Source organism: Ornithorhynchus anatinus, chromosome 1 (genome assembly GCF_004115215.2).
Source record: "Ornithorhynchus anatinus isolate Pmale09 chromosome 1, mOrnAna1.pri.v4, whole genome shotgun sequence".
NCBI lineage: Eukaryota > Metazoa > Chordata > Mammalia > Monotremata > Ornithorhynchidae > Ornithorhynchus > Ornithorhynchus anatinus.
Window position 1 is genome coordinate 67,518,802 of NC_041728.1, and position 22,266 is coordinate 67,541,067.

Genomic DNA, 22,266 nt, shown 5'->3' on the forward strand with positions numbered 1-22,266 from the left:
GATGTACATCTCATTAAAATAATAGCAATAAACAGAATCAAGGTGATGTACATCTCATTTACAAAATTAATAGGGTAATAAAAAATATGTACAATTGAGCGGACGAGCACAGTGCTGAGGGGAGGGAAAGGGAAGGGGGAGCAGTAGAGGGAAAGGGGGAAAAAGGGGGGCTTAGCTGAGGGGGCGGTGAAAGGGGGGCAGAGAGGGAGCAGAGGGAAAAGGGGAAGCTCAGTCTGGGAAGGCCTCTTGGAGGAGGTGAGCTCTCAGCAGGGCTTTGAAGAGGGGAAGAGAGTTAGTTTGGCGGAGGTGAGGAGGGAGGGCAGACTTGTCAGCTGTGTGACTGTGGGCAAATCACTTCACTTCTCGGTCCCTCAGTTCCCTCATCTGGAAAATGGGGATTAAGACTGTGAGCCTCACGTGGGACAGCCTGATGACCCTATATCTCCCCCAGCACTTAGAACAGTGCTCTGCACATAGTTAGCGCTTAACAAATACCAACATTATTATTATTAAATACTTCGTAGAGTGCTCTGCACACAGTAAGTGCTCAATAAATACGATCGGCTGACCGACTTGTCCACTGTGTGACTGCGGGCAAGTCGCATCGCTTCACTCTGCCTCCGTTCCCTCATTTGTAAAATTGGGATTAACACCATGAGCTCCATGTGGGACAGCGACTGTGCTTCCAACCCAGTTTGCTTGTCTGTGCCCCAGTGCTTAGTACAGTGCCCGGCACGTAGTAAGCATGTGACAAATGCCATAAAAAGCTACGACAAAAAAACCCTTGGCACTGCCATGCCACCTCCTCTTTACCCTCTCTATGCCCTCTGTCCATTGAAAATCTAGCCACTGCCGCCCCTGTCAAGACTGGGGGGTCATTGTTGATTTTCTAAGCCGACGGGTTCTTTCTGAGGTTGTTCAGCTTCTGATCATTCAGTCGGTGCTATTCCCTTTAGACCGGGAGCCCCATGTGGGACAGGGACTGCGTCTGACTTAATTATCTTCCGTTTACCCCACGGTTGACCTGTAGTAAGTGCTTAATGGATGCCACTGGTATTAAATGACTATTGTCACTATTATTAATGTATCACAACCGTCCTCCCTCACTTAGATGGGGAGCCCCTTACAGGACAAGAATCATATCTAAATTGATTTCCTTATTGATACTCCAGTGCTTAGTTCACTACTTTGCAAATAGTAATAAAGACACCGCCCTCTGCTCCCTCCTCCTCCCCGCCTTCATCTCCCCTCAGCTAAGTCCCCTTTCCTTCTGCCCCTTCCCTTCTCCCTTCCCCTCCCCTCAGCACAGTGCTCATTTGTATATATTATTTATTACCCTATTTATTTTGTTAGAGGTGTCCATCCCCTTGAGTCTATTTATCGTGATGATGTTGTCTTGTTTTTGTCCGTCCGTCTCCCCCCATTAGACTGTGAGCCGTCGGGCAGGGATTGTCTCTATCCGTTGCCGAATTGTCCATTGCAAGCGCTTAGTACAGTGCTCCGCACATAGTAAGCCCTCAATAAATACGATTGAATGAATTTATTGAGTGCCTACTATGTGCAGATCACTGTACTAAGCACTTGGGAGAGTCCAATACAGCAGAATGAGCAGCCACATTCCTTTCCCATAACGAGCTTATCCCTGGCCGAGAAACCAAAAGTCATGATTTAGGTTTCAGGGAAGTAAATGCATGGCACTTCAAAACATTTTCCCGTCCACGTACTCGTTTTTATCACTGGGGAATTGCACCGGTGCAATGAAGAAATGATTCTGCAAATGAACCTAAGCGTTTAGAGGATTCATTCATTCAATAGTATTTATTGAGGGCTTACTATGTGCAGAGCACTGTACTAAGCGCTTGGAATGGACAATTCGGCAGCAGATAGAGACCATCCCTGCCCGATGACGGGCTCACAGTCTAATCGGGGGGGGGGGCAGATGGACAAAAACAAGACAACTTAATCATGATAAATAGAATCAAGGGGATGGACACCTCATTAACAGAATAAATAGGGGAATAAAAATCTATAATAATAATAATAATGTTGGTATTTGTTAAGCGCTTACTATGTGCAGAGCACTGTTCTAAGCGCTGGGGTAGACACAAGGGAATCAGGTTGTCCCACGTGGGGCTCACAGTATTAATCCCCATTTTACAGATGAGGGAACTGAGGCACAGAGAAGTTAAGTGACTTGCCCAAAGTCACACAGCTGACAAGTGGCAGAGCTGGGATTCGAACCCATGATCTCTGACTCCAAAGCCCGTGCTCTTTCCACTGAGCCACGCTGCTTCTCTATACAAATGAGCCCAGTGCTGAGAGGAGGGGAAGGGGGGGGGAGGTGCAGAGGGAAAGGGGGGAAAGGGGGCTTAGGATGCATCATTTAACCAAACGAGAAACAAAATGTAGTCTCTTGGAAGTGTTTTGGGGAAGCAACGGTGAGCACACGTCCTAAGCACTGGAGTAGATACGAGCAAATCAGAGCAGTGTGGTCCAATGGATAGAGCATGGGCCTGGGAGTCAGAAGGACCTGGGTTCTAATCCCAGCTCTGCCACTTGTCTGCTGTGTGACCTTGGGCAAGTCACTCTGCTTCTCTGGGCCTCAGTTATCTCAACAGTAAAGGGGGGATTGAGGCGGTTACTCCATCTCAAAAACAATTACTCTCTCCAAGCCCTTACTGAAAGCCCATCTCCTCCAAGAGGCCTTCCCTGACTGAGCCCTCCTTTCCTCTTCTCCGTCTCCCTTCTGCGTCGCCCTGACTTGCTCCCTTCATTCGTCCCATATCACTTATGTCAATATCTGTAATTTATTTATTTATATTATTGTCTGTCTCCCCCTCTAAAATGTAAGCTCCTTGTGGACAGAGAATATGTCTGTTGCTATATTGTACTCTCCCAAGCTCTTAGTGCTCTGCACACAGCATTCAATAAATGCGATTAAATGAATGAATTGAATGAGTGAATTGTGAGCCCCATATGGGACATGGACTGTGTCCAACCCGATTAACTTTTATCTGCCCTAGTGCTTAGTACATTGCCTGGCACAGAGCAGATGCCAAATAAAAACCATTTAAAAAAAAACAAGCATGGTTTCCAGATTCCACCTACTCTGCCCTAATCTGGGGAATCACAGGAAAGAACACTTTAGCTACAGTGTAACTTAGAGGATAGAGCACGGGCCTGGGAGTCAGAAGGACCTGAGTTTTGATTTCGGCTCTCTCATGTCTGTTGGGTGACCTTGGGCAGGTCACTTCACTTCTCTGTGCCTCAGCGCATCTGTAAAATGGGGATTAAGACTGTGAGCCCCACGTGGGACAGGGACCGTGTCCAGCCTGATTAACTCGCATCTACCGCGGCGCTTAAAACAGTGCTTGGCACATAGTAAGTGCTTAAGAAGTACCATAATGAGAATTATTATTATTATAAAGAAATGACAAGCCGGAGAGAGAGTCGCTCCCTGCCCACTCCGCTTCAATCAGTGGTATTTATTGAGTGTTTGTGCAGAGTACAGAGTACTGGGAGAATACAGTATAAACGGAGTTGGCGGACATATTCCCTGCCCACACCGAGCTTATAGTCTAGCTATCAGACAGCCACCCCGATCCACGGCTTAAACCACAAAGGTTGTCGACGGAGAACCCCCGCTTTATCCTTAAAAATCATTCACAAGGACTGCCTCGGCGTATTCATTTGCGGGAGCGGTCCCCTGTGATTATTTCCCTCAACCAATCCATGGTATTTATTGAACGCTTACTCTTTGCAGAGAACTGTACTAAGCGCTTGGAAAAGTATAATAGAGTTGGTAGACGCGATCCCTTCCCAGTCTAGAGGGAAAAGCTCGCAAAGTCTTGCCAAGTTGCTTTGTTATTAGAGTGATAAATAGGTTATCTCCACTGCAGCATCCAGGGGTGTTTAGAAGTGTCGCTGGCTAACTCACATTTGGTTACCAGAAGTTGGTTTTTTGTTTTTTGGTGGATGAATGGTGCGCTGATCTCTCAGTTATTGCACAGGAAATTAAAAGCAGACAGAAGTTTTAAGAAAATACTTCAGTGTCAGTCCCAAGTCTAAATCTCGGGGGTTATCTTTAAAGAAACAGCAGCTTGGGTAGTTGCAGGAAGCGTGGGAAGTTGCTGTTGAAAAACATTAATGTTTGTTTACAGTCTAGAGAGGCTGTGGGACATTAAATGGTATAATCTCTAAACCGTATAGTTCATCCTGTTTAAAACACAAGGGGTTTATTTTGTATTCAACTTTTTTTAGGGGTGCACACCACTGTAATTAAGGACTAAGCGTGCCCGTTAACATCCATTTTTGCAGAACGCGTATTGGATTAAACTGGGATAAAATTAGTTTTCACTTTTACCATTTTGCTTTTGAGGCTTGTAAGGCAGTTCCGATGACCAGGGGCCGTCGTCCCTAGCTTCTCCGTGGCTTCGTTTCCCAACTGTGCCCCCAAGGTGAAAGGGTAATAATAATAATGGTATTTGTTAAGCGCTTACTATGTGCAAAGCTCTGTTCTAAGCGCTGGGGGAGATACAGGGTCATCAGGTTGTCCCACGTGGGGCTCACAGTCTTCAATCCCCATTTTACAGGTGAGGTAACTGAGGCCCAGAGAAGTGAAGTGACCTGCTCAGAGTCACACAGCTGACAAGTGGCAGAGCCGGGATTAGAGCCCACGACCTCTGACTCCCAAGCCCGGGCTCTTTCCGCTGAGCCACGCTGCTTAGCCGTGAGCCCCACGTGGGACCTGGATAAGGGTCCAACCTCATTAGCGTGAATCTACCCCAGCGCTTAGTACAGCGTCTAACACATAGCGAGCGCTTAACAAATAGAGCACGGGCCTGGGAGTCAGAAGAACCTGAGCTATCACCACCCGTCTGCCGAGTGGCCCTGAGCAGGTCACGTCACTTCGCTCTGCTCAGTTATCTGTAACAGGGGGCCGAAGACCGTGGACCCCGGGTGGGATATGGACTGTGTCCAACCTGATTAGCTTGTATCTACCCCAGAATTTAGCACGGTGCCTGGCACATAGTAGTGTGGCTCAGTGGAAAGAGCACGGGCTTGGGAGTCAGAGGTCATGGGTTCGAATGCCGGCTCTACCACTTGTCAGCCGTGTGACTCTGGGTAGGTCATTTAACTTCTCTGTGCCCAAGTTACCTCATCTGTAAAATGGGGATGAAGACTGTGAGCCTCACGTGAGACAACCTGATGATCCTGTATCTACCCCAGCGCTTAGAATAGTGCTCTGCACATAGTAAGCGCTTAACAAATACCAACATAGTAAGTACATAGCAAAACCCCCCACAGAAAGCAAAAGGCGTGGTTCCTTGAGCCCCATGTCCACCGTACTTCTTTCCAAGTCCGGTAGCCACAGGGCAGAATGCCACTTAAAGAAATGACAGGCCAGAGAGAGAGGGAGTTACCCTCTTCGCACTCCACATCAATCAGTGGTATTTATTGGGTGCCTACCGTGTGCAGAGCCCCGTACTGAGCGCCTGGGAGAGACACACGCCCTGCCCACAGCGAGCTTACAGTCTAGATTTCGGGCCACCACCTTGATCGGTGGCTTTAGACCCCGAGCCCCTTTGTGACGTCCCAGGCCTGCCGTCCCGTCCGGCCTCGCCGGGGCCAGAAGCAGCAGCGGCCACGCAGTCATAAATAAGTAAATGGTGGATATGTACATTAAGCGCCGTGGGACTGGGGCGGAGGTTGAATAAAGGGAGCAAGTCAGGGCGCCACAGAAGGGAGTGGGAGAAGGGGAAAGGCGGGGCGCAGTCGGGGAAGGTGTCTCGGAGGAGGTGTGCCTTCAGTAGGGCTTTGAAGGGAGGGAGAGCGTTGGGTAAGCCGGGCAGCTGCCGAAGCCGGGATGGTCACCGGGACTGGAATCCTGACCGTTTGACCCGGCGTAGTGAAGAGCCCAAATCCTCTGCTCCGCGGCACTCGGTCAGCTGGATTTATTGAGCGCTTCCTGGGTGCAGAGCGGTGGACTGAGCGTGGGAGAGAAGACAGTATAACGATATAAACAGACAGGTTCCCTGGGCAGGGAATGTGTAGACCAATTCTGTTTATTTTGTACTCGCTCAGGTGCTTAGTATGGTGCTCTGCATACAGTAAGCACTCAGTGAATGCAATTGATTAATAATAATAAGATAATAATAACTGTGGCCTTTGTTAAGCACTTACTACGTGCCAAGCACTACACTAAGCACTGGGATAGATACAAGCACATCGGGTTGGACACGGTCTTTGTCCCACATGAGGCTCACAGTATTAATCCCCATTTTCTAGAGAGGTAACTGAGGCCCAGAGAAGTGAAGTGACCTGCTCAAGGCCACACAGCAGACGAGTGGCGGACGGGATCTATCCACAAGGCCACGCCGCTTCTCAATCGTGGTGATTGATTGCTCGGTCCCCCTCTAGACTTGTAAGCTCCCCGTGGGCAGGGAACGTGTGTGTTATATCATTATGTGGTACTCTCTCCAGTCGCGGTACGGTGCTCTGCACACAGTAATAGACATCCCCTGCCCACAACGAGCTTACGGTCTGGAGGGGCACTCTGGTTTTGTGCTCTTTGTTTCCTCTTTGTGAGAATTTTTTTTTTTCCTTTGTGGTGTTTATTCGGCTCCCACTGGGCAACGCTATTTCAAGCGCTGGGAGAAGTACAATTAAATTAGCTCGGAAACGGTCCCCGTCCCAAATAGGACGCACGGTCTAAGTAGGAGGGAAGAACAGGGAATGAATCCCCACTTTACCGCCAAGGAACAGGAAGCCCAGAGAAGTGAAACGTCTTGCCCAAGGTCACACAACTGTCAGGTGGCGGAGGCGAGATTAAAACCCGGGTCCTCGGACTTCTGGCCCTGCGCTCTTTCCACTAGGCCACGCTGCTTCTCCTCGAGCCGTGCTGCTTCTCCTTTTTGTCCTTGCTGTATGTTTTAGTGGGTTTTTTGATTTTTGTATCATCTCTCATTGTGTGTCCCTCTCCGGCCCCTTCTCTCCTGTTTTATGTTTCGATTGTGAGCCCCTCGGGGGCCAGGGACCCCGTTTAATTCCCACCTGTGTACTCTTTCCTTAGTATGGGGCTTCACACACTGTAAGCACTTCCTAAATACTCTGCTTAGCGGCAAGAGCCCGGGCCTGGGAGTCAGAGGACATGGGTTCTGATCTCGGCTCCGCCACTTGTCTGCTGTGTGACCTTGGGTAAGGCCACTTCACTTCTCTGCGCCTCAGTCACCTCATCTCTAAAATGGGGATTAAGACCATGAGCCCCACGTGGGACAGCCTGATGACCTTGTATCTACCCCAGCGCTTAGAACAGTGCTGGGCACGCAGTAAGCACTTAACAAATGCCATCATTATTATTATCACTGCTCTTCCCACCACCCCCACCTCAAATCCGCCAAGTCTCCCCATCTGCAAAGTCCATCTAAAATCCTGTCACTCTCGGGAAGCTTTCCTTAAAAGAATTCCCAGTTACCCCAGTTTCGTTGACCCAACGTCACCTTAGCGTATATACAATCAGTTCCAACGCTCAGCCCTTTACCTATTTCTGTAATTATCAGTACGTTGGATCATTAAGCTATTTCAACATGGTTCCCGTGTGCTCCTTCCTAGTTTACTCCCGTTCTTCCTCTTGCTCACAGTATTTGTAAATCATTTTTGTCTGTCCAACCCCATCGGGGCCGTGATCGTGTCTCTCGCTTCTCTTATACTCTTAAGATGAGTGCTTGGCACATAGTAAGCGCTCAACGAGTACCGTAATTATTGTTATTGCCAGTGCATGGGTCATTGTTTTACCCTCAGTAGTTATTCAGTAAATACCACCGATGACGATGGTGTAGACACGGCCCCTGCCCTCGAGAAGCTTACAGCCTAACAGGAATGACGAGCCGACCCAAATTGCCAGCGTGCAGACAAGAGTGAGGCTACCTAAGGAAATCGGGAGGGGTGGAATACAGGCGGAAAGAGGAGAGAGTGAAGACTAAAAAGGAAGAAAAATGAAGAGGGAGGGGTGGGGAAACACAACACAAATGGCACGAAGACCGACTCGTAATTCAAAGTGAATAGAGGGGAGGGGGAACTGACATTGATTGGCAGTGGGGACCTGATGTGTGGCAGATGGGAGAGGGCAACAGCAGCTCTCACTAAACCCCCCTCTCAGGGTGGCACCTGGAAACTTTCCAGTCCTCTACCAGTCTCCACTACGGGAGGGAGAGTCGAGCAGAGGCCCACCCTATCCATTCGTAGCTTGGCCGGTGGCTAGCGAATGGAAGGCGATCTGCTAAGAGTCAAAACTCACCCGCGCCGGGCAGCGGCGGCACGGGAGAGAGTCCAGGGAGGAGCTTCAGGTTGACTACGCGGAAGGAGGCGATGGTCAACCACTTCCGTATTTTGATCAAGAAAACTGTGGATCCATTCCCAGAACGATTGCGGTTGGAGGCGTGGCGTACTGGGAGAGAGGTGTCCTTGGCGTCGCTACGGGTCGGACACGACTCGACCGCAATAGATAAGACAAGACTCACTAAACTACACTCCCCCTGTGTGCGGCTTTATCCATTTGACTGTATCCGTTTTTTTCCTTTCCCCCCCATTGTAATGAGGTCCGCCTTTTAAAAACCCCACTTGTCACCCGAGGTTTTAACTCTAAGGCAGATTTGAAATCGGCAAAAGAAATTGCAAGCGACAGACACCCCCGCCCCCCGAAACAAACTGGGGACTCTCTGTAGTTTGAGCTTCTGATCCTGTTCGGCAATTTTTAGCAAGCCTAGATAAGATGTCCTCGGCGTCACCTTTGAATGCGTATCTTTTTATTAACTAGTGAGGGGAATTGCGAGTGCCATTGGTAAAGAACTCTTTGTGTCCTCATGCAGATGTGTTGAAATGAACTATTTCACTACTCCATCGAATCTATTTTAATATTTATTTTTTGTCCTGAGGTTGTGGCGGGGCTAAGCAGACTAATGGTCTTATGGAGTCAGGTTCTCTCTAGATAAACCGCTCCTTTAGAGGTAGGTAGTAAGCTCCCTGGGGGCAATTAATACTTCTACCGATTCTGTTTATTTTGTACTCTCCCGGGCGCTTAGTACTGTATGTTCTGCATGCATTAAGCGCTCAATGAATACAATGGATTGATCCCCCTCTAAACTGTAAGCTCCACTGTGGGCAGGGAATGTTTGTTACGTCGTATTGTACTCTCCCAAGTACAATGCTCTGCACGCAGTAAGCGCTCAATAAATACGATTGACTGACTGAATTAGAGGTAGGTCTTTAGCAGAGAGCAGAATGCGTCTTTTGGTTCACTTGGATGCACTGTGGTCGTGAAACTGAACTTAAAACACTCCCGTGGCACTTTTTTCACTCTCAGAATTTTCTGGTGAACTTTCAGTTCTTTGTTCTTAGGTAGGTAGTTCTGCGCTTACTGTGTTTCTCAAATTTTCACCAAATCTGTATCCCAGGATTAAAAAAAAAAAAATTAAAGAAATCTTCCTGTTGCTCAAGTGTTTCTGGGATCATTTTTTTAAATTACTGTCCGTATTCCCATGTCTCACCCATGAGGACATTCTTTCTATTTTGGCAGTTTTAACTTTCTCCTCAAGGAAGATTACTTAGAAAAATGCAAGTTATTTTTGGAATAATGACACTTTTTTAAAATTACTACAGCCTTTCAAAATCCCATTCCCCTCATACCCGAGCCATTAAGTGTTATCTTTAAAGTTTTCCCAGGTTTCATCCTCAGACCTACTTTTATATATCAGGTCATAGAACCGGGCAGAAAGTTTCTTGAGACGATCGTTTCCTTTGACAGTAGCTTGGGTGTACCATTTCTCCAAGGGGAATTTTCCAGACACTCAGGTCAAATACACATGCCAGTTGCCAAAAGAGGCATCTGGGGACTTTCCTTTAAATTTTGAGGCTTGCCCGACTTTTAGCGAAATGAAAATTTTGGTAACGTCTCCCTCCCCTTCGGTCAGTGACCCAACCTGAGAATCGGTGCTTCGCGTGGGGCCCGAAAAAGGAGAAGTTTGTCCCCGGGAGAGTACCAAGGCACCTGTGGGAATGAAGCTACCAGATTTAGGATTCAACCCAATTCCTAAAAGCCCTCAGAAGCTGAGAAGCAGAGTGGCTGAATGGATAGAGCGTGGGCCTCGGACTCAGAGAGACCTTTCATTCAATAGTATTTATTTCATTCAATAGTATTTATTGAGCGCTTACTATGTGCAGAGCACTGTACTAAGCGCTTGGGATGAACAAGTCGGCAACAGATAGAGACAGTCCCTGCCGTTTGACGGGCTTACGGTCTAATCGGTCAGTCTAACCTGACTTTCAGTCCTGGCTTTGCCGCTTGTCTGCTGTGTGACCGTGGGCAAGTAGCTTCGCCTTTCTGGGCCTCCGTTACCTCATCTATAAAACTCATTCATTCAGTCATTTTTATTCAGTGCCCACTGAGTGCAAAGCACTGTACTAAGCGCTTGGGAGAGTGCAGTACAACAGCAGACACATTTCCTGTTCACAATCGAGAAGGGGAGACAGACAGGAATGCACAAAAATAAACAAATAACTTAAAGCACTGCTAGAAACTTCAACTCTCCCCACCCATCAATCAACCCGTGGTATTTATTGAACATTCATTCATTCAGTCGTATTTATTGAGCACCTACTGGCTGCAGAGCACTGTACTAAGCGCTTGGAGAGTACAATTTGGCAACAGATAGAGACAATCCCTACCCAGCCAAGGGCTCACAGTCTAGAAGGGGGAGACAGGCAATAAAAGTGGACAGGCATCGATAGCATCAAAGTAGATAAATGGAATTACAGATGTAGACACATCATTAATAAAATTAATAGAATAATAAATATGTACAAATATATACAAGTGCTGTGGGATGGGGAAGGGGGTAGAGCAGAGGGAGGGAATCGGGCCGATGGGGAAGGGAGGAAGAGCAGAGGAAAAGGGCTTAGTCTGGGAAGGCTTCCTGGAGGAGGTGAGCTCTCAGGGCTTTGAAGGGGAGAAGAGAGCACTGTACTCAGCGGTTGGAAAAGTCCCTCATAAGCAAAAGAGACACCGTTCCTCCCTCGGGGGCTAACACCCCACTCCTCCTTCTACTTTATATTCCAGTCCCCTCTTTTTCATTCTTTTTCATCTTAACCCCACTTTAGCTGAGGCCTCATTCTGGACACCCCCATTTTCCAACCACGGAGGGTATTTTCTGAACACCTGCTTACCGAAGAATACTTGCTTTGGCGAGTTCAACAGAAGCAAGACTCATGTCCTCAAGGAGTTTACAGTCTAATGGGAGACGGGATTTGCTGATTCTTTGTATTAACTTGTGTATTAAAGTGTCCTCGAATGCTTTTTAAAATTCACTGGCCCCAAACATTTTCATGGAGATTAGGATTCATTCATTCAGTAGTGTTTATTGAGTGCCTACTATGTGCAGAGCACTGTACTAAGTGTTTATAATAATGTTGGTATTTGTTAAGCGCTTACTATGTGCAGAGCACTGTTCTAAGTTCTGGGGTAGATCCAGGATAATCAGGTTGTCCCACGTGAGGCTCACAGTTAATCCCCATTTTACAGATGAGGGAACTGAGGCCCAGAGAAGTGAAGTGACTTGCCCACAGTCACACAGCGGCCAAGGGGCAGAGCTGGGATTCGAACCCGTGACCTATGACTCTCAAGTCCAGGCTCGTTCCACTGAGCCACGCTATTAGGATGGTGAGCCCCTTGTGGGACAGGGACCGTGTCCAGCCTGATTACCTTGTACCTATGTCAGTGCTTACCACGGTGCCTGGCACGTAGTAAGCACTTAACAAATATCATTTCTTTAAAAAAAAAAAAAAAAGGAACCGACAGACTTGTCGGACACATGGCGGAGAGCTGACAGATCCAACAGAGAATCACCAACATGGCACCGACTCCGATCTGCTGTTAGCCTGGGTAATTCAGCGTGAATTGAACAAAGCTTTCGTACTGACCCCTAGACTGTCAGCTCTTTGTGGGCAGGAAATGTGTCTGTTTAATATCCCCCAAGCGCTCAGTACAGTGCTCTGCCCACAGTAAGTGCTCAATAAATACGAATGACTGAATGACTACTGAAATTGGGAAACCGAAAGCCGGGAGGGCAGGGAAAAAGATTTAAGGGACCCAGTAAAGGAAAGCCTCAGACAGTGTCAGCCTGTCGGTTGTGCCAGTCGGTCGTATTTATTGAGCACTTACCGTGGGCAGAGCACTGTACTAAGAGCTTGAGAGAGTACAATATAACCATAAACAGATACATCCCCTGCCCTCGACAAGCTCGCGGTCTAGAGGGGCAGACCGACGTTAATAGACTCACTTTTTTTTCATGGTATCCGTTGAGCGCTTCGTATGTGCCAGTCACTGCCCTAGGCACTGAGGTAGATGGAAGCAGATCAAAGAGGACCTAGTCCGAATCCCACATGGGACTCACGATCTTCACCCCCAATTTACGGATAAAGCGACTGAGGCGCGGAGATGTTAAAGCGGCTTGCCCGAGGTCACACGGCCGACAAGGGGCAGCGCCGGGATCAGAAGCCGGGTCCTTTCGACTCCCGGGCCCGCTATCCGCTAGGCCACACCAGGGTGGCGACAGGGACTGGTGTCCAACCTGATTAACTCGTATCTGCCCCGGCACCTAAAATAGTGCTTGGCACAGAGCGCTTAAAAAGTGCCGTAATTATTGTCGTATTTTTGTATTGTACTCTCCCGAGCGCTTAGTACAGCGCTGTGCACACAGGGAGCGATCAGTAAATACGATTGATTGACCGACTTCCGGTCCCATAGCACTTCTGCTGGGCCAGATCCATCAGTCAATCAGTCAGTCGTATTTAATAATAATAATAATAATGTTGGTATTTGTTAAGCGCTTACTATGTGCCGAGCACTGTTCTAAGCGCTGGGGTAGACACAGGGGAATCAGGTTGTCCCACGTGGGGCTCACAGTCTTCAAACCCATTTTACAGATGAGGGAACTGAGGCACAGAGAAGTTAAGTGACTTGCCCACAGTCACACAGCCGACAAGTGGCAGAGCTGGGATTCGAACTCATGAGCCCTGACTCCAAAGCCCGTGCTCTTTCCACTGAGCCACGCTGCTTCTCTGAGCATTTATTGAGCATTGACTATGTGCAGAGCACTGTGTCAAGCACTTGGGAGAGAACAAGAGAGTTAGCGGGCACATTCCCTGCCCCCCAAGGAGCTCACAATCTAGATGACCATACCTCCTGAGCTGTGCGCAACAATTAACTGTCCGTTGTATTTTGCCAAGAACGGTTCGTTCCGTTCGTATCTACCGGAAAAAATCCCATTTCCAGATTGTCAGCACGGTTCATCGCAGTACCGCGAATGTAAAGCCTAGACAGGATGGTAATTGGGTTGAAAAATCGATTTTTAACCTGTAACTTTTGGAGAAAGATCCCATACGTTAAAGAAGTTGCACGATGTTAGTATTAATTTATCTTCAGTCAAGTAACTGTTAACGCCATCACATTCCGGGTTTTAAAAAGTAACACATTACAGTGTATCAGTTCTACCTTGTCTCGAACGAGTCAGTAGATCGGATTTTAAAGAGCAAACGAGCAAATATGCCGTTAAACCAAGCTGTTGGGTTCAAAACTGTAAATGCTTTGTGCAGTTTCAGCTTTAAAAACGTGCGGAAAAATAAGCGGTAATAACCGATGGCCCCGTAATCTAACTTGTTTTTTCTGATTTTCCTTTATAGGCTCGGAATGTCAACACTGGTGAACTGGCAGCGATTAAAGTCATAAAACTGGAGCCAGGTAAGGTCTTCCAGTATCATTTTACTAGACACCTGTGGCTTGTCCAGTTTCTCACCGTGGCCCCTTTCTCTTGTCCGCCCTAAATCCTCCTCCCCCATCTCCTCTCCTCATCTTCCGTCACCTCCCACGTCGTATGTGCGGCTTGGAAAACGGAGCCGGGTCACCGTGCTTTCTGGGAAAAGAGCCTCCTCGGTGGTTTGGTTGAAGACGTTTCTCCACGGGAGTCAGAGCATGTGGGTTCTAGTCCCGGCTCCGTCGTGTGTCTGCTGTGTGACCTTGGACAAGTAGTCACTTCTCAGGGCCTCAGTTCCCTCATCTGCAGAATGGGGATCCAGTCCCTGTTTATCCCTCCTCCTTAGACTGTGAGCCTCATGAGGGACCTGATTCTCCTGTATCTACCCCAGCGCTTAGTTATAATAATAACAACACTTGTGGTTTTGGTCAAGCGCTCACCATATGCCAAGCACTGTACTAAGTACTGGGGTGGATACAGACCCTGTCCCATGCGGGGCTTACAGTCTCAATCCCCGCTTAACAGATGAGGTAACTGAGGCACAGAGAAGTGACGTGACTTCTCCAGAGTCACACAGCAGACTATCCCGGAGCTCAATACAGTGCTCGACACATGGTAAGCACGTATCAAATACCGTAATTATTATTATACTGTTTCCTCCTAACTGTGATTTACTTCAGTGTCTTTCTCCCTTGCTGGATTGAGAGCTCCAGTGATCGTGTCTGATAATTGTGTCGCACTCTTCCAAGGGCTTATTACTACAGCGGTCTGGACCCAGTAAGCGCTCAATGAATACTTCTGATGGCGTGATTCATTCATTCAGTCGTATTTGTTGAGCGCTTACTGCGCGCAAAGCGCCCATCCTTTCCTCAGCCTCTTCTTTGCTTATAAAGAAGTGCGAGTTGACTACGTCCTGCCTCTCTATGTTGAGCCGGGATTCCAGTAGGATATTTCTTCCCCCAAGAGCTCTTTGGTTGAAAATTATTCCCCTGAATCTCTGTCCTTTCATTTGGGTTTTCGAAGAACGTTGGCAAATGCTTGGAAGAGAGCGTGGAAATTCCTTCACTCTTTCCCACAAGAGTGCAGTTGGTTTCTTGTGGGGAAAAATCATTCGAAACGAGACCACAGATCCGCGGCGGTGTTCTTGGTAGCGTGTGAGATTAGAATCGCAAAGAGAAACCAGTCATTGGAGAGGAGCCTGAATTGACTGCACATTAAGCGTTAAAATGGGGAGAAGGAGGATTAAAATTTGCATGTTTTCTCTCCCTGATTAATTAGCCTGTGCTGTATCTCCAGTGTGTATTGAGATGCCAAGAACTTCAGCTAACAGTTTTAGCCTTTTTCATTTATTCGTTCGTTCAGTCGTAGTTATTGAGTGCTTACCGTGTGCAGAGCACTGTACTGAGCGCTTGGGAAAGTACAGTACAGCAATAGAGACAATCCCTGCCCACGGAGAGCTCACAGTCTTGGTGAGGGCGGAGGGCCAGACAGCAATACAAATGGACATCGTTATAAATAAATAAAATGACAGATATATGCTTAAGTGCTGTGGGGTGGGGAGAGGGGAGAAGAGCAAAGGGAGCGAGTCAGGGTGAAGCAGAGGGGAGTGGGAGATGAGGAAAAGCGGGGCTTGGTCTGGGAAGGCCTCTCGGAGGAGGTGGGCCTTCAGTAGGGCTTTGAAGGGGGGGAGAGTCATGGTGGATTTGAGGAGGGAGGGCGGTCCAGGCCGGAGGCAGGACGTGGGCCAGCGGTCGGCGGCGAGACAGGCGAGGTGGAGGCCCCGTGAGAAGGTTAGCGGCGCCGGAGGAGCGGAGTGCGCGGGCCGGGATGGAGAGGAGAGAAGCGACGTGACGGAGGGCTTTAAAGCCAGTGGTCAGGGATCACGTCTGCCAACTCTGATGCATTGTACTCTCCCAAGCGCTCAGCTCAGTGCTCAGCACACGGTACACTGCAGCATGGCATAGTAGGGCACGGGTCTGGGAGTCAGAGGTCCCGGTTCCAGTCCCGGATCCACCCGGGACCTGCTGTGTGACCCTGGGCAAATCGCTTAGCTTCTCTGTGCCCCAGTTTCCCCTTCTACACAAAATGGGAATTCAATCCCTATTCTCCCTCTTACTTACTCTGGGCGCTCCTCGTGGGACCCGATTATCCTGTACGAACCCCAGCGCTTAGTACAGCGGATGACACGGGGTAGGCGTTTAACAAATACCGCAGGTATTAATAAATACCTCTGATTGGGACCTGCAGCAGGATCGAGTGAGCGCAGGACTCAAGTCGAGCTCTGTCATCTGGTCGACGGGGCCTGGCAGGTCTCTGGCGTAGTGGGTAGAGCATGGGCCCGGGAGTCAGAAGGACCTGGGTTCCAAACCTGGCTCCGCCACTTGTCTGTTGTGTGACCTTGGGCAAGTCACTTCACTTCTCTGGGCCTCAGTTCCCTCCTCTGGAAAATGGGGATAGAGACCGTGAGCCCCACGTGGGACAGGGACTGTGTCCAACCCGATTTGCTTGTATCCACCCCAGCGCTTAGCACGGTGCCTGACAGATAGTAAACGCTTAACGGATACCGTGATGATTATCATTAATTCAGGGGAAGTTCAGGTCTTTAGCCTCACATTGCTTCCCACCAAAACCACATTGAAGCAGACTTCCCTAGGAGACTACTCCTTTCACTTTAAGGCCGAAGCCAACAGGTTAGCAGATTGCCCCTAACTTTCCTAAATAAACCAAACACCATAGTGGCTCAATTAGAGAACCGTCTAGCTGTGCTCGGAATAATCACTTGGGTTAGTCGTATGAAAAGTCAGCCCTCGGCGACTTGAATGGCTGGTTTTGATTAAATAAGTCATTCTTTACCACAGTTCTTCCTGCCCAAAATGTATTCTTTTATTAAACAGAAAATTGAATCCTTTGTATTCTTGCTCAGAGAAGAGAAATTCAATTTTGAAAACTTAGCACGTTTTTGTGGAAAGGAAAAAAAAAGAAATTGTTGCTTTAACTCGTTTATGGGTGACTTGGGTAGTGGAGATTTGAAGATCGATCACTGGTATTTATCGAGCGCTTCCTGCGTGCAGAGCACTGTACCGAGCACTTGGGAGAGTACAGTAATAATGATGGCATTTGTTAGGCGCTTACTATGTGCCAAGCACTGTTCTGAGCGCTGATACAACAGGTAGCAGACCCGTTCCTTGCCCACAACAAGCTAACCGTCTGGAGGAAGAACCAAAATTTCTTTCTGCCGTGGTCTGAATTTGCTGTAGCTTCATGGCCCTAATTTCCCAACTGGCAGGGCAAAAGAAGCAAATATTTGGTGTTTGCAAATGATTTTCAAATACTGCTTTTTCTACTACCTGCAGCTCGGCATTATCATCCTCACAATCGCTAGCTGTGCCAGGGCAAAATAAGCAAATATTTGGTGTTTGCAAATGATTTTCAAATACTACTTTTTCTACTACCCGCAGCTCGGCATTATCATCCTCACAATCGCTAGCCGTGAGAGTGCTTATTGAGCTCCCACTTTAGACAGGGCACTGTACTAGGTGCCTGGGAGGTACAGAAAAAAGATGTGACCTGTCCCTGCCCATAAACAGCTTACACTGTTAAAAGTGGGTAACATTATATTTACCTCTAAGTTATTTATAGCTGGAGTGGTCAAAATCAATAATTGAGCTATATATATAGATCTACATATCTATCTATCTATATCTATCCATTCAATAGTATTTATTGAGCACTTACTATGTGCAGAGCACTGTACTAAGCGCTTACAGATATCAATCTATATCTATCTATAGATCTCTGTCTCTCTCTCTCTCTCTCTCTCTCGATCTATCTATCTATCTATATGAGTACTGCAGATGGGGAGATATTCAAATGCCTCCCTCCCCCCTTCTAGATTGTGAGCCTTGTGGACACCCTTGTGGACAGGGATTAATAATAGTGGTATTTGTTAAACGCTTACTATGGGCCAAGCACTGTTCTAAGCGCTGGGAGGGGATAGAAGGTGATCAGGTTGTCCCAGGGGGCTCACAGTCTTCATCCCCATTTTACAGATGAGGTAACGGAGGCCCAGAGAAGTGAAGTGGGCAGGGATCGTCTCTAGCTGTTGCCGAATTGTACATTCCAAGCGCTTAGTACAGTGCTCTGCACATAGTAAGTGCTCAATAAATACTATTGAATGAATGAATGAGGTGGCTTATCCAAGGTCTGATAGCAGACAGGCGGCGGAGCCGGGGTTAGAGCCCACATCCTCTGACTCCCGAGCCCGGGCTCTTGCCACTGAGCCACGCTGCTTCTCCGGGCAGTCGCCTGAAGCGCGGATCGGAACGGGAAGGGGCTGGAGGATGGGAGACCAGCGAGGAGGCTCAACAGCAGTAGCAGATGCCCTAGAGGTGACCCACCACCTTGCTGAGACCTGGAGAAAACTCACTGAAAAGTACAGTTTCCAAGTGGAAACTGGGAAGCAGCGTGGCTCAGCGGAAAGAGCCCGGGCTTGGGAGTCAGAGGTCACGGGTTCGAATGCCGGCTCTGCCGCTTGTCAGCTGGGTGACTGTGGGCAAGTCACTTCACTTCTCTGGGCCTCAGTGACCTCATCTGTAAAATGAGGATGAAGACTGAGAGCCTCACGTGGGACAATCTGACTAACCAGCCCCAGCGCTTAGAACAGTGCTCTGCACACAGTAAGCGCTTAACAAATCAAAAAAAAAAAAGGAATGCTTTCATGGGCTTCAAGTGAAAAGAATAGATTAAAGCGACATCCCAAGGTCTCTTTACAGAAGAGATGTCCCTTGGAAATACAATTCGAAACGAATAAAGAAAATAATTCATACTGCCTTGTGGAGATCGATTTTAAGTAGGCCAGCAGGTCTCAGCTTCCTTCCTTCCTTCATTCATTCAATAGTATTTACTGAGCGCTTACTATTAAGCGCTTAACAAATACCAACATTATTTTTAAGTCTTCCCAAATTTTCCTCCACCACCAGCTGAAAATGGAACTGTCCAGTATCAATCAATCGGTGGTATTTATTGAACACTTACTGCATGCCTAGCACCGAGCCGAGCACTTGGGAGAGTCCAAAACAATAGAGCTGGGCCTGAAACACCCTTCCTCCTCAAATCCGACAGTCACTCTCCCCTTCTTCAGGAAGAGGAGAGGCCTTCCCTGACTAAGCCGTCCTTTCCTCTTCTCCCTCTCCCTTCTGCGTCGCCCTCCCTTGCTCCCTCCTTTCATCCCCCCTCTCAGCCCCTGAGCACCTCCGCGCAAATCTAGATCACGGGCCTGGGAGTCAGAAGGTCATGGGTTCTAATCCCGTCTCCCCCACTTGTCTGCCGGGCAAGTCGCTTAACTTCTGTAGGCGTCTCTTCCCTCATCTGTAAAATGGGGGTTAAGACTGTGAACCCCATGTGGGACGGCGACTGTGTCCACCCCAATTATCTTGTATCTACCCCGGCACGTAGAACAGTGCCTGACACATAGTAAGCGTGTAACAGGTACCATAATGATGATTATTATAATAATGTTGGTATTTGTTAAGCGCTTACTATGTGCAGAGCACTGTTCTAAGCGCTGGGGGAGAGACAGGGTCATCAGGTTGGCCCACGTGAGGCTCACAGTCTTAACCCCCATTTGACAGAGGAGGGAACTGAGGCGCAGAGAAGCAAAGTGACTTGCCCAAAGTCACACAGCTGCCAAGGGACCCGTGACCTCTGACTCCCCAGCCCGGGCTCTTTCCACTGAGCCATGCTGCTTCCCCTATTATTATCCCTTATTATAAATTATGATTTATTTATATCAGCGTCTCCCCCCCCCCCCCCCCCCGGACTGTAACCTCGTTGTGGGCAAGGAGTGTGTCCGTTTACTGTTGCATCATACTCTCCCAAGCGCTTAATACAGTGTTCCACGCATGGTAAGCACTCAACAGATACGGCCGGGTGAACGGAAATGAATGCGACGCACTAGTCTAAACGTCCGTCGGTGGGGTGAGAGTGCGATGTTCGGTGCCCGAGAGGAGCGGTGGCCGAACTGAGGCGCGCTGTCTCCACGCGGCTCGTCAGCCACCCCTTGGCTTGTGAGACGGCGACGGGACCCTCGTCCGTTTAGGACGTTCCCCGACCCTGGGTGCCTTGCGTCGTTACCGCCAGCGTAGGCATCCGGGCCCCTCTCTTGCCAGTTCCGCTCAGAAACGCCTCTATTTTAAGCAGCGCCGTTTCCGACCGACTCACCCGAGTCCGGGGCCCGAGGATGGCCGGCTTTGAACCCCCCCGGGCGGGGGCGGGATTCGACTATCTCTACTTAATTCATCAAGCAGCACCTGACTTTCCGGCATTGCGGGCGGTGATGTCGACTACTCCGGCCCCGGTTTTGGGACTCGGATACGTTCTCTTTTGGCTCTTGAGTGAAACGGTCTGAAATGAAGCCAATGTTTTCGGTGTGATCGGGAGGAAAGCATATTTCCTCTCCCGTCCTGCTTATTTTCAGTATGTTACATCGTTTATTTTTATGTAGGAACAATTGTCTGTTTTTATATAAGAACAATGCATGATTCAGGTCAGACCACCACCCACCCGCCCAACCTAACATAGAAATGGGAAGATCTTTGTCCTCGGAAAGCTTTACCTTCTAAGTCCGGCAGATAGGAAACGACAAGATGACATCACGCTATTTATTTGGAGCAAATTCTGGTTCAGATTTAGCAAGACAATGTCATTTAGCATCTCTTACTTTTAGTAATATGGTAAAAAGAATATCTTGTTCCGCACCTTCTTAATGAAGTATGTTAAGTGTTCAGAACAGTGCTTGGCACATAGTAAGCGCTTAACAAATGCTGTTATCATTATTATCATTATTATTATTATTATTAAACAGTGTGGCTGAGTGGGAAAGCATGGGCTTGGGAGTCAGAGGTCATGAGTTCAAATCCTGACTCCGCCTCTTGTCAGCGGTGTGACTTTGGGTAAGTCGCTTCACTTCTCTGTGCCTCAGTTACCTCATCTGTAAAATGGGGACTAAGACTCTCAGCCCAATATGGGACAACCTGATAGCCTTCTTTCTACCCCAGTGTTCAGAACAGTGCTTGGCACATAGTAAGCACTTAAATACCATTATTGTTGTTCGCAAAGGGAATTTCTTGCTTGACCATATCCCAGCCTATTGTCTGCTGTAGAGTTGCTGATTTGAAGATGGAGGTGTTTTTTTTTTTTGGAATGGCATTTGCGAAGCGCTTACTACAGCGCTTAGAACAGCACATAGTAAGCACTTAACAAATACCATAATTATCATTATTATATGCCAGTCACTGTTCTAAGCGCTGGGGACGATGCAAGATTGGACACAGTCCAGGTCCCACGTGGGGCTCATAGTGAGCTTAAAAAATCTCATAAATTCATAAATCTCATAAAATCCCATAAATCTCATGAAATCTCATAAAATCTCATAAATCTCATGAACTCTCATAAAACCTCTTAAAAAAGCTCATAGGGGTTTAAAAAATCCCTATTTTTAAGTTGAGGGAAGAGGCACAGGGAAGTTAAGTGGCATCCCCAAGGTCACACAGCAGTCGAGCGGCGGAGCCGGGATCAGAGCCCAGGTCTGACTCCCAGGCCCGGTCTCTTTGAACACTGCTTCCCACCCCGCCGACGGTGGGATGGTGTCGATGAATGCGAGTGGCACGTGGAAGCTATCTCGCACCCTTACCCCCTGTATCCGTAGAATCCCGGCAGGGCGGTCCCTTGCTCTTTGAGGTGGGCAGTGCTCAAACGCCAGTAGTTAAGGGGGGCATGGTGTATCCCCCCCCGGCCCTGGCAGGACCTGTCCTCGAGTTATTTTTGCAGTAGCCCCGATGGCCCCGAGCCGCTGACGTTTTGTGGCCCGGCCTCTCTGTTCCCACGGCACACCTTTCACGAACAGCCGGTGGAGGCGGAACCCGCTTTTTATGGACACGGAACAGATCGCCTCTGGACCCTGCGCAGAAAGGGAATGGGCTCCTACGTCCGTCCTCATCTCGAGAAGCGGCGTGGCCTTGTGGAGAGAGGACGGGCCCGGCAGTCCGGAGGACCCGGCTTCTCACCTCAGCTCCGCCACTTGACTGGCGGGTGACCTCGGGCGCCTCACTTCTCCGTGCCTCAGTTATCGCATCGGTACAAATGGCGATTAAGATTGCCATCCCCCTGTGGGACATGGACTGTGTCCAACCGATTAGCTTGCGTCTACCCCATTACTAAGAACGGTGCCTGGCCGTAGTGAGCACTTAAATACCTTTTAAAATATATATATATATATATATTTAAATTCCCCTAGGGCAAGCCGGGAGAGGTCCCCTTTCTCCTTGACCGTTGGGAAAGTTCCTTGTTTTTTCTGTGAGGAGAAAGTAACTGGATCTTGTTCTCAGAAGATGCCTGACTTAGTGGCAAGAGCCCGGGCTTGTGGGAGTCGGGGGTCGTGGGTTCTAATCCCGGCTCCTCTTCG

General features: G+C 48.5%; 1 protein-coding gene across 6 annotated transcripts in view; it reads left to right on the forward strand.

Annotated features, from left to right (window-relative positions):
• The window catches only part of MAP4K3 (mitogen-activated protein kinase kinase kinase kinase 3), a 194,037-nt gene that overhangs the window by 52,018 nt on the left and 119,753 nt on the right, over positions 1-22,266 (forward strand). For all 6 annotated transcript variants that reach the window (XM_029066090.2, XM_029066103.2, XM_029066120.2 and 3 more), the window contains exon 2: positions 13,735-13,792. In XM_029066090.2, coding sequence (XP_028921923.1) covers positions 13,735-13,792 — 58 coding nt within the window. The remainder of the gene's footprint in view (positions 1-13,734; positions 13,793-22,266) is intronic.